At 40.2% G+C, this 13,444-nt stretch overlaps 2 protein-coding genes across 2 annotated transcripts in view; both read right to left on the reverse strand.

Moving 5' to 3' along the window:
* LOC134666433 (apoptosis inhibitor 5) overlaps positions 1-13,444 on the reverse strand; it is a 352,764-nt gene that overhangs the window by 176,236 nt on the left and 163,084 nt on the right. The window lies entirely within an intron of this gene.
* The window catches only part of LOC134666448 (LIM domain only protein 3), a 78,608-nt gene continuing 66,224 nt past the window's right edge, over positions 1,061-13,444 (reverse strand). The window contains exons 2-6 of the mRNA XM_063523611.1: positions 13,198-13,350; positions 12,443-12,615; positions 11,181-11,306; positions 4,564-4,714; positions 1,061-3,974 (exon numbers count right to left, since the gene is read on the reverse strand). Of these exons, the coding sequence (XP_063379681.1) occupies positions 3,840-3,974; positions 4,564-4,714; positions 11,181-11,306; positions 12,443-12,615; positions 13,198-13,350 (738 nt within the window). The 3' untranslated portion in view covers positions 1,061-3,839. The remainder of the gene's footprint in view (positions 3,975-4,563; positions 4,715-11,180; positions 11,307-12,442; positions 12,616-13,197; positions 13,351-13,444) is intronic.

Here is a 13,444-nt window from a genome sequence, read left to right on the forward strand (position 1 = left end):
ATCCAGGACGAAATGAAATATACTTTGACTGACAGAAAGTGTTACACCAGGTACAGCCGCTATGCAGATATATCGGACCGGCCAAGGTGTTCACAAATATATGAACAAAGCTTACATCAAGACGTTAAAGTGTATGTTAAGTATGTATTTTTGAATACCTTGGCCGTTCCGATATTTCTGTTTTGCATATCTGAACTAAGTCAACTAATACTTTTAAAGAATCTACCAAAAATTTTAAAAACTCCTGATATTTTCATTGATAATTCTGTGTTTTATTTATCTGCTTAAAATATTTAATTCTCGCATTCTATTCTCGTCCTGTGTTTTTCTTTTATTCAGTCAACTTATTAGGGTTCTACGGTTTTTTATTGTCTGTTGGGGTGAAGAACCACAATTTAGTAGGTATAGTTTGTGTTTCCCATATTGAACTGGAATAATCAAGATTTTGTACATTTACTTTGATTACCTATACAGGGTGATTCAGAAGACGTGAGCAGGACTAACACTGCGCATTTCGTAAATTATAAGCAACTGTTTCTTATCAGTATTAGTGAGGTTAACGTTAATATTCTAGTCGTGGTGAAAAAATAAGTTATTAATTTATTTACGACATGCATGGTCACCCTACAATTAGAATACTAAACTACCGATATTCTGTGTCAAATTGAATGTCATCACGGTCTGGTTACTTTTGAAAACTCGTATCTCACTCAAGTTTGACAGTTTATTTTCTTCGTAATCATAATGCTGTCATTACGGTTAAAGAGGTTTTATGTTTATCAATTAGGTCTTGTACGGTGACCATGATTGTACAGAATTAAATTTGCCCTCGCCAAAAAGTTAAAAAATAGGAAAAAGTGTGGTTGTTTCACCTAAATACGACGGCGATCGATCAATTATCCGTTACTGAGTGTGCAGGATTAGTCCTGCTCACGTCTCATGAATCACCCTGTAGATTAATATTCTGTTGTAGATTCTCTCTTTTCACTATCACAGTTTAGAAGTTACTTAAATATTTATTTTTTGGGTAAAGTGTTGATGGTGTAAGAAAACAAAATAGTGAATTTGAACAATGTTTTAATGAGCTACATCTTTGGTCGTATCATTGGTTACATAAACCCGAGACACTTGATATTGAACAAAATGTGTACATACATCATTTCCCCAGTGCATCATCTCAAGTAGGAATGCATGAAACTTACTACAATAAATGCAGAAATAATTTAAAATGGACATAGGGCACACCGCGTTTATTCGCATTATTCACATTTTCTGAATAAGGGCCACCTAAAATTAGGGTCTTTCGAACGTCGGCGTCTAGTCGGCGCTATGGAATATGGCATCGCTGCGCAGTTGCTCCGACGTTGCTTCGAGCAGCAGCCATAGTGTAAGGCTTGAGTGGACGCTCGAAGCGGAGCGTTCGGCGGGGCGTGCAGCGTGGCGTCGGGCTCACAAGTGATTTGAGCAGCGTGCACTAAGGCCGCTCCTATACGTTTGCATTTGTTTAACATGCACGCCGCACGCCCCGCCCCGCTGCACGCTCAACTCAAGCGTCCACTCAGGCCTTACACATAGAGTTGACTAGACGCTAACGTTCGGGACGACGCTAGACTCTCTAAGGGCCACCCTACACTAGCGTCTCCCGAGCGTCGGCGTCTAGTCAACTCTATGGCTGCTAGTCAACGCAACGTTGGCGCTAGTGCGCAGCGACACGACTGTTCCATAATAGTATTGGTTAAACACCGAAACTAAAAAGAAGCTATTAGTCTGTGGTCTCTCTAAGAGCTTAGCTATAAGATGTCTGTTCATGCAGCACACTACGGTAGATAATTATGCATACGGTATTACATAGTATACTGGGGGCCTACCACGAACAACGTTCGAGGTGTTGCCTCTCTGTCGCATTTGTAAATTCGTACGTAGGATAAGTGTGACAGGGAGGCAACGCGTCGATCGTGATTCGTGGTATTAGGCCCTCTGTAAATAGGCTGTGGATCTACTCCAAATAATTATGTCATAATCGGACTTTTTTGTGTCATCTTGAAAATAATTGATTGGCATAAAAACAGGTAAACAAGAATCGATGTGAATATTTGCGGTTTATCCCTAAACACATTACCTACTAAAAAAATTATTATTGTTTGAACTAGACATATTATTTTATTTTACACATATTTGACATTTTTCTATTTAATTCATTAATAATGATCACTTTATTACAGTACAATAGTCTACTTACAATAATACTTTATGTACATAAATAATACAAACATTTTAACAATGTTCATAGTAGAGATAGTAAACTTAACATTTAATATACAATATAGGTACAAAACGAAATAACAAAGTAATTAAAAAAAACTAAAATTTGCGGCTTAGCCATGAGATTCCTCGATCTATGAATATTAATTTAATTATTGAACAGTTCTTAGTTCAATTAAACAAACATTCGTATTTTTAAAGGACAAACTTAATTATTTTGATCGCTAACATAACTATTAATTTGGGACTCTTTTGCTTATATGGCACTAAAGGTAACCCTAAACTGTGCCTACTTTACTCCAAAATTTTCTCCACTAAGTATCCGAAAATTAATTTAAATTTTAAAATTAATATATCGTGGTAGATATGTCGATATATTTACTGAAGGACTTTAAAGGTTATAAACTTGAGGTTGTGATAATATCATATAAAAACAGTTGAAGCGCAATAAAATTGGAGAGCAAAGTGGGCACATTTTACGGTACTTACATGTTAACAAAGAGATTGTGTTAAGTACCTAGAATATTTACATACAATTTGACACAATAACTATACAGTTACATTTATTTGATACTCCTCCATTCCACAGTGTTCCCGAAATTTTAAAATATCGATGTTAGAATACCTATTAATCTAAAAAAGTGGTACAGAAGGGCCAAGGGGCTGGTCGACTGCTGGATCAATGTTCACTTTATTTGTATTATTTCAATTATTAATAAAAACTAGCCGTATGTACCACGCCAAGCTTTCTTTAACAGAGCGACAACAATGTATGCTTGTTTTAACGTTAGCTTACAAGAACATTTACACGGTAATAATCAAAATTATACTGAACTGGATAAGAGAGAAAACTAAAATAAAATATATTTTCGGAGTAATGGCTTATAAGTACACTAATTAAGCGGTGCATATATGAGATCAAATTAATGAAAAGATAAAATATAATTCAATATTATTATCTTTATTTTGATTGACGTAGCTACACCCATGTAATACCTATAATTTGCAAATTTTTTAATGAAATAGAGGGCAATAGCAACTAGTTACCTAGAAAAAGTACCAGAATAACAAAAAAATAACTACTGTCATGTTCAGAATAGTTTTAAACGCTTACAAATCCATTTTTATGATTCTAGGTTACGAAACAGTGACGCTTTCACCTACAATTTGGCATATACTTTGTTTTTAATTACATTGATACATCGAATGTGCATTGGTATATAAGGTACCTACCCAAATCAGTAATAAGATCAGCTTGGTATCAGAAAGTACTACCACGGGTATGCACCTACAACTTTACCTTAAGTAAGAATTTTCTACCTACAATTTAAGTCATTGCATAAATTGATTGCATATTGTAACATTAATTTTAAGTTCCACATCAGTTCATATACCTAGGCATGTTCTTCGCACTTTTTTATATTAGAAATGAGTTTTAATATCCACACATCTAAATTTTCTGGTCACCATAATGTAATAGTCCAATTGTAATCACGTGGTAGTCCAAACTAGTCCGCAATAGTCGCTCAGTTCTGGTACTTAGCGTACGGGTGGGCCGCGTCTCACGCGCGATAGTCTCAGCTGGGCGCAGACAGACCGAGGGGCTTGAGGTGTGGGGGCGCCGAAAAAGGGGCAGGAGAGGACCCTGACATATTGTTGTTCAGGTCTCCAGAGCGGGACGAGCCGTTCATCAGCCCCATTGCGTTGCTTGTCTGCTAAAAATAGAATAAAAAATTATAAGGAAATTAGCCGACTAATTTGCCTAACTACTTCAAGTATGTAAATGTCAAAGGCTTTTTCCAACTTTAGTAGAAATAGTGATTGACCTGATGGGAAGAAACTCCACCAAGATAGTAAAAATATTCATAAATGCTTCTTTAAAAAATTACTATTTACATATTACATTTAATGCAGATTCTTGTACAAGAATGCCTGTCCGATGGTTATTGACATGGTGCCTAAAATATATCTGCATTCCCGTTGCCAGGGAGATTTTGGGATTATATTTACTAAGCAACTATAGGGACCAACCCCGAAATCGCGACAAAAAAATTTGGCTGTTTCGTACATTTTGGCTGGTCCATTTTCTATGGAAGGGTAAATTGTTTTTCACGATTTCGGGGTTGGTGCCATAGAAAAAGTTGCTCAGTATAATCCTTACTAACCTAACCCTCCCTGGCAACGGGAATGCAGTTATTTTTAGCCACCATGTTTATTTCACTACAGCTCTCGCAAACATTACATGAACTTGTACCTATCCTAAGGATATTAGTATGTGCAGTATAGTAATAGTTTAGTTACCGGTGGCGGTGGGAGATGCGTGGTCTGCCGCTTAAGATGCGCCAGCGGCGGCGGGTTGTAAGCCATGTTGGCAAACACCAGCCGCTCCTCGTAGTCATACTCGCAGAGAATCTTGTTCTCGCATAAATAGAACCGGTCGCCGACGCAGAACCTAGAACAAAAAAAATATTTTTATTGCACTGTTTTAATAGTATTTTAGAGGTGTAGATGGTCAGACAGATGTGGTCCAAAATATTACCCAGACTTCGCTCCAGGCAACGATGCAGATGACCGAAGATCGAGAGGCCTGGAGAGCAGTGGTGGAGGAAGAATAACCCATAGGAGTCACGTCCTCAGACATGAGGTCACGACCACGAAGAAGAATAGTATTTTGTGCAACAGGTAATTCAAGTTTAAATTCAAAAGTCGAAGTTACAAAATGAGACATACTGCCGTATTCGAACTTCAAGATATTCACAAGAGACGACACGTACTAGATCCATTCTAGATACGTTATAGTTTAGATATCAACTAGTTCTCTTTTGCAGCGCAATTCGGGCAACCAATGTCACTTTTACGTTAGATAGAGTAAGATATCTAATATTAGATGTGAATTGGATCTCTAAGTCATATCCTGTGGAAATCGTTCAAGAGTATCTCCAGAATCGCGCAAATGTCATATTTGACAGGTTAGATCTTAAACATATCGTTATCATATCTTGGTGATGTCTTAAAAATATCTATTTCAAAATCCGAATCGGGCCCGAAGTCGAGTTTGAATGTACTAGCTATCATTATTTATGTAGTAGGTAATTTAGTGGACTCATTCAATAGTAAATAAATAGTAATATCAGTACAGTACTTAATGCAGACCTAAATCAGAAGATGTGACACAACAGAATTATCTCGGTAGGTATCGTTATTATTTTCATCGAGGTCCAATTACCTACCAATTGTGATATTGATACCAATCAGCTTTTGGTTACTAACCCCTATTTGTATTAATTACTGCCTAATTGGCATGTATCTATTGCAAGACGTAATAGTGACACTTTCATTAGGCGTAGGTGTGATCAAGTTTCATTCATTTCATTGTCTGTTGTTGTACTTAATCACCCCAATCATTACACGTAAATACAATACAATACATAAATACCTACTATTTATTGAACACCTCAATAGGAGAAAACAATACAAAAACTGCAACACAAGCAAAGATAAACAGTAGGCGGTCTTATCGCTAAAAAGCGATCTCTTCTTGACAACCTTTAGGTAGCAGAAATAAATTAATCACACACATTTATGTTATATCTTTATGTACTTTAATTTAAGGCCAAAATATGGCTTAATCATAGAGAAGTTTCCTTTTAGTTAGTTCGTAAATGATGGGTTTTCAACACATGCAGTTAGATGTTTGTTTTTTTCTGATACAAATAAAATAAAACGTGAAGTAAATTAAAACTCGATCTTTGTAACTTTATCAATGCTTTGTTGTAACCTAGAAATGTCTTGTTGAATGACAAAATAACGCTTCCAGAATACTTTTTAGAATTTAGAAATTGTTAACTACCTCTCGTATTCTTATTAAAATTCCTGCAGCTTTATTGCGAATGTTTGCTGCTTGTATTTATAACAATAAGATACCTATCTAGAAGGAAACGAACATACGCCAGCGTTATGGCTCCTCTACACGATGGGCCAACGCCGACCACTCCAAGGGACGCATTTATGAGTTAGAGGGAGCAAGTGATTTTGCTATCTCATTCTACCGCATGGCTGCGTCCCTTGGAATGGCCGGCGCTGGCCCATCGTGTAGAGGAGCCACGATACGACACGACACGAGACACAGACACGACGACACGAGAGACAGAGTAGCACTACACGTTGGTAGATCTGTTACTCTGTAGGTAACTTTATAATATGATCGCTACAGACCAAAGACATATATGTATGTAACTTCGTATAAAATGAATAAAGTCTAAGGAAAAAACGTGCCTCGGAAATCAAGAAAAAGTCATTCGGATAGATGGCGCACACACCTTTAGCCTATGCTCGGCTAGATGGCGTAACGACACCGTTTCATATTTAACAATTTTAACATATAGATATCAGTGAATGAACATGGGTCAAAATGATAGAAAAATAATAAAATCATTTATATATACATTTTCATTTTGAGTTTTAGTCTGGTGTCGATAGATGGCAGTAAATTTCCTGTGACTACAAAATTTACTATGACAGGACCCCTCTCTACTATCTATTCTCTTTGCTACAGACTGTACACCGTCATATATTGTTGCACGGTCAGATACAATTACATTCGTACCGATGTATATTATAACAACCCGTTATAGCTACATAAGCTATAAGTATACAAGCTGTAGACCAAGTTCCCAGCGCATTAACCAGCCCTTGGCCCAAATACGTCTATTTACAGGCTTCTAATCGTGAATATCATTACTTTGATGAAGGAGCCGGAAAGCGGCCACTATAAAATGTCTAAGGAATAAAATTTAGTATCGCGAGTGGAAAGGTCAGTCGAGGCGCGCGTCACGCCGATAACGTCACGCGAGCGCATCCCTCGATGCCACAACAAAAGGTATCGCCTTCGACTCGACTCGCCAGTGGCCGCCCGCGCCGGAACCGCGCGATAACACCGACCTTATCTCCCGCCGTCCCCCGCTCGTCTTCCTACCGCACCCCCGCCCCGCTTCTCCGGACACCCTACCAACTCTTTTGTTTCACTTGTCACAAAAATTAAGCGCAATAGCTCCGCTACAAATGTCTCTTTTTTAAGGGGCCAATTTCCACCGCAACTCAGTCGATTTCGCCGCTCTTAATTAACTTTATTTCCTGTTCTCCCCGTTGCCGACTTTTGTTTTTGGGAGTTGTCCCTTTTTATTTTGCTATTTTTTGTCTGCAACGCGTAATGGAAAAGATGTAGAACGAAATTTTAATGACTGGCTGCAAGTTAAGCTTTGTGCGGGGCGCTATTGTGTCGCGACGACAGTGCGAAGTTTGACGTTTTGAGCGGACGCGGCTATTGACTGCTTTCCCTGAGCCGTGAAACAAAAGCGTTTAGGGAAGATCGGTAAAGCGTGGGCGTGAGATGTGAAATGCTATCTGTTATCAGTTCTTCCAACACAGGAATATAATAAATAGGTTCCTACGCATGCCACGAAAATATCATCAAAAGAACTGGTGATCGGTAACAGGCTGAATGGCATCAAAGGGTTAGCTAAACTAAAAAAGCTACGCTAAGCATTCGTCGGTTTCATATTACAATCTGTCTAATGTTTCAGTTAAATTCAACTATTTTATGAGAGACGTAATAGTGAGTTGGAGCGAGAGCAGATATGGAAGGCGCGATCGCAGCAGCGGGCCGCCGGCCGGCGAACGCAGCCACGACACGGCGGCGTGCAGTGCGAGCTGCGATCACACGCGGCTTCCGCCGCGGGCTCCGGCAGATTGCTACTAAATTATTTAGCCGTTTAGCGATATTCGCCCGTGATATCTCCCGTCCGCTTCGATCGGACAGCCCGCAAATTGGATTCAGATTTCTGCCGGCGTCGCAATTGATTTTTAGGTACGTGATATTTGATAGTTTGCGCTTCATATTTATTGCAATGTGTACACATGCAAATACTGACTAGGTAAATTAAACTTGACTAAATCAAATAATATGTTTGCAACGATTAGGTTTGGTTGTATAATTGACTCAGTAACGAATTTGAAATGCAATATTCAGTTTGTGTAGCTACTCGTAAAGTCGAACACTATAAAGACGATTTTCGATTTTTCGCTGTTGGCGGTAGGCCCTCAAGCCCTTACTCGATCAGTTCTGTCTCACCACGCATAACAGCCATAACTGTCACTGGAAATCTCATACAATTTTTAACAATATTCTCGCGTTGTATGGGGCAGAGTTCGCGCCAGCTTTAGTGAAGCGATCTGAGTTGCTTGCTCTCTCTACTATATGGATGCTGTTAAGTAACCCACATTAATTTTTCAATAAGATGTAAACTCTAAAAATGTATGCTTAAAGTTGACATTTTATTGTAAAATGGATGTGGGATGACTCATTTTTGCTAAACACCATCCATATAAAGCTCATGACATGATAATATGTAGGTAACTTATTATATGTAGAACAAGTGGCCCTTAATAACTTCATTTAACTCAAGCTAGCATTTCTGATCTCTTGTAATGTGATGAACGAATGAAATTTAGGTATTGATTGAGAATGAATTCCTAGAATCTAGTGTCTAGGAATTCTTAAAACCTTATATATAAGGTATATTATTAATGAAATTACCAGTATTAAAGATTTTATAGAAAAGTAAACACAATACTCAAGGAAAACTCCGTTAATTGTCCCGTTCTGTTAAACGCCAGCAACATCAGAAAAGTCCACTAGAATAAATATATAATTCGTCGAAAACGCTTGGCAAGATTGCCCGCGCTCGGGGACCCACACTGACATATAAACCATTCAGGCGGCTCCAATCTTGTGACCTCTCTATTATTTAAGCAGACTCAGTCCAAGAAGATTGCTCTTTCGACGCCTGCACCAACCCGGGACTGGGTATAACATAAATTAACTTGTAAAAGTTTTCCGAAAAATGTTCTTGACCTTAACTTTATTTAACGATTAGATCATCGTCATCATCATAATTTAAGAGCTTTGCTATTGTCGGTGGAGTAATCGCCAATCATTTCTTTCTTGTGCCAGTCTTTTAATGTAAGACGCATTATTTTTTATTTGGCCGAGATAAATAATTCTAGGTGTCCCTTCTTCTCTTGTCTTTTCAATCCTGCCTTCCAGGATGTTTAGGAAAAAGTTGATAATGAGCCCAAAACACTACTATCGTCAATACTTACGGGTAAGAGTAGCATAAGGGTTAATGATGGCTAGCCTTCACTTTGGGGCAAATGTATGAATAAATGAATGTGTAAACAGGTCGAATGTGACGGCCAGCCACACATACCCATATGCCAGACTAAAGGATGACTCACGTTAGACCGGGCCGTGTCCGGGCCGGAGCTTACGGCGCATCGTTTTCTATGGAAAGCATCATGTGATCGCCTGTCATGTCATAGCAAAGCAAGCGTCGGAAGCTCCGGCCCGGACACGGTCCGGGTTAACGTGAGTCACAACGTGACCATATGTGGTTAAAAGTCAAACCTTATGGTCGCAAAGTCAAAAGAGCATGCCGTACGTGACGTTCTCTCTGTTCTAACTGAGCAACAATCAAATTATTCATAGACAGTCTAATTAAGTCAATCAATTGTACATTACTTTCAAAGAGACATATTAACCTTTCGGTGATCTTTGAATGATTAAACTGTCTTAATACTTTTATAATAGCGTATAATTTATACTAGTGGCTCTTAAATTTGTAATAATAATTTGTACGAAAGACCAAACTCGTTTTATTGATGCCTCCACGCACTTTTTGCTTCGTAAGGGCCACCCCACATTTAGCGTCTTTCGAGCGTCGGCGTCTGGTCAGCGCTATGGAAAATGACGTCGCTGCGCAGTTGCATCGACGTTGCGTCGAGCAGCGGCCATAGAGTTGTAGACGCCGACGCTCGAAAGACGCTAAATGTGGGGTGGCCCTAATCTAACGTAGGAATTAATTTCCCAAACGGTACATTAAAACTGTCAGTTCTCTATTAAGAAATGCTGTTAAATTTTCTTCCTTTCCACGACCATCTAGTAGTTTTACAAGTACATCTAATACTTGAAATTATTACTCAGAGCAACTGCAATTTCAAACAACACACGTATTCAATCAGGAACTAAATCGCAACCCAATGTCGTGGAGCAAAACGACCAAAAACCACTTCAAATATTTTCTTCCCAGCATGTAGGTTTATTATGTAGCGGAAAATTTAATCGCGCTCTTTGTTTGCCCTCCGTGAGATGAATAAACCATGTAACTTCTCGCCGCACTATATTGTCGTCCCCTTTTTACTTCGCTTTATTCTAAATGTTTTGTCTCGCTTGCTGAAGAAAAGTCCCAAACCGGACTTGTATTCAATACTAGGAGTCCCCGCTCAATTTTCACGGCTACCACGTTTGACATGAGAGTGAAATGAACAGGGAACGCCGTAGCAGCGTGAAAAGGTAATCTTCTTTCAATTGAAAAACAGCAAGAATATTTAAAGTTTGGTTATTAAGTAAACTGTGAAAACTGAAAAGTGTGCAACATAATCTGACTCTAGTCTTGAGTACTTAGGGCCCGATTCGGATTTTGAAATAGACATCTATTAGATATCTTTTAGACATCACCAAGATACGATAACGATATGTTTAAGATCTAACCTGTCAAATTTGACATTTGCACGATTGCAACGATTTCCACAGGATATGACCTAGAGATCCAATTCACATTTAATAGATATCTTACTCTATCTAGCGTAAACGTGACATGGGTTGCCCGAATTGCGCTGCAAAAGAGAACTAGTTGATATCTAAGCTATAGCGTATCTAGAATGGATCTAGTACGTGTCGTCTCTTGTGAATATCTTGAAGTTCGAATACGGCAGTTAATTAGGCTACGGTGACGTGTAGTTACAAGACAATTCGGTAGTTTATCGCGTCATCCTGGTAAATAAACGTAGACTAGACTTACCTATGATTGCACTGCTGACAAGCGAAGCACTCGAGATGATAGACGTTGCTTCGCGCCCGCATCACCATCTCGAATGCCGGAATCACTTTGTTGCACGCCGCGCAGTAGCCTGTGTTGCCGAATAACCTGACGACAAACATATTTATGTTATATATATAAGTCCCCAATCCGCATTGGGCTAGCGTGGGTACTATAGCCCAAGCCCTCTCGCGCATGGGAGGAAGCCTGTGCTCAGCAGTGGGACGTATATAGGCTGAAATGATGAAACATATTTATGATGCAAACTGACTTAATAATAATATGTATAATATTTAAGATGTAGAATGGACCGAACTACACATACTACACATTAACTATCGGTAACTTTGGTAAGTATGATAAAGTAATAATCTCCCCGAAGAAACTATTTATGGTGCAAACTCACTTAATATGTATAAACTGGTATATTTAAGATGTATAATGGACCGAACCACACATACTACACATTAACTATCGGTAACTTTGGTAAGTATGATAAAGTAATAATCTTCCCGAAGAAACTATTTTTATTTTATGATAACTGCATTTAACAATAACTGTAGACTCTCTCTCTCTCTGTTCGTCGCCTGATCCGAACCGAGCTCGAGCATTTCTCATATATATTTTTATTCCCATACTTAGACTTTGGCCATAAAATAGTTATTTGTTTCACAAAGGGCCAAAGTTGTAACAACAACTTAAACATAAGTCCACACAAGTTAAACATAACTCCTTGAGCTATTGGTTGATATTGATACTGAGACCCGAGCAAGTGAAAAATTCCACAACTTAACCACGAGTGCTGTATACAAGTTATATCATTCTAACCTCAAATAATCCCTCTTGCAGAGTATGAGGTTGGCGCGCGTGTAGAGCGTGTGGCCGACCTCGCCGAGCCGGCAGTCGCAGCAGCCGCACTTGAGGCAGACCTCGTGCCACAGCTGGTCCAGCGCCTTCAGCAGGTAGCGCTCTGTGATCACCTTGCTGCAGCCAGCGCATATCTGGGTATACTAATAACAAGGTTTATCATTCTAACCTCAAATAATCCCTCTTGCAGAGTATGAGGTTGGCGCGCGTGTTGAGCGTGTGGCCGACCTCGCCGAGCCGGCAGTCGCAGCAGCCGCACTTGAAGCAGTCCTCGTGCCACAGCTGGTCCAGGGCATTCAGCAGGTAACGCTCTGTGATCACCTTGCTGCAGCCAGCGCATATCTGGGTATACTAATAACAAGGATTATCATTCTAACCTCAAATAATCCCTCTTGCAGAGTATGAGGTTGGCGCGCGTGTAGAGCGTGTGGCCGACCTCACCGAGCCGGCAGTCGCAGCAGCCGCACTTGAGGCAGTCCTCGTGCCACAGCTGGTCCAGGGCCTTCAGCAGGTAGCGCTCTGTGATCACCTTGCTGCAGCCAGCGCATATCTGGGTATACCATAATAATATATTCATATTATACACCGTGCTTTTTTTTACCTCCGTTAAATTTAAAGGCCTGTGCACACCGGCTGCGTGACGTGCACTTATACACATCCTTATGAGAGACGGCACACCGCTTGCGTTACGTGTGCGTGTGCGGCTCCAACATTTTAGAGCACGTCACGCACACGCAAGCCGGTGTGCACAGGCCGTAAGGGCGCATTCCTGAGGTTAAATGAATTTCTTAGGCCCCCCCCCCACATCTGGCGTCCTTCGAGCGTCGGCGTCTGTCGGCGTCGGTCCAGCGCTATGGAAAATGACGTCGCTGCGTAGTTGCGTCGACGCTGCGTCGACTTGCGTCGACGTCGGCCATAGAATTGTAGACGCCGACGCTCGAAAGACGTTTATTCTAATATTTTAAAGAAAATCAATACCTAATTAATTTTATCAGATATTTCATAGTTTTCATTTGTCTTGTCTAACCAGACAAGATAATTTTGACTCAACCGATTTAAAATTATTAATAGGCAAGGTACCGACTAGGCCACACCAGTGACACTGGTGTACAAGCGTGTGTGTATGACGCACCTGTGGCTGCGGCGGCTGCGCCTGGCCGTTGGTGGGCGTCTGCGCGGCCGCAGGCAGCGGCGACGCGCGCGCCTCCTTGCTGACCTCCATGGCGAGCATCTGCACGCCAAGCCCGGGACTGCCGCTCGCCTGTTGCGGCGTTCGCCTCTCGCACTATGGACAAAAAACAAATAAGCTTTTACAACAAATAACCATTTCTTTTAATAAGCACACTTATTTATTGCCGACTGTACTTAACGCCCCCAGA

This window comes from Cydia fagiglandana, chromosome 8, assembly GCF_963556715.1.
Source record: "Cydia fagiglandana chromosome 8, ilCydFagi1.1, whole genome shotgun sequence".
Classification (NCBI taxonomy): Eukaryota; Metazoa; Arthropoda; class Insecta; order Lepidoptera; family Tortricidae; genus Cydia; species Cydia fagiglandana.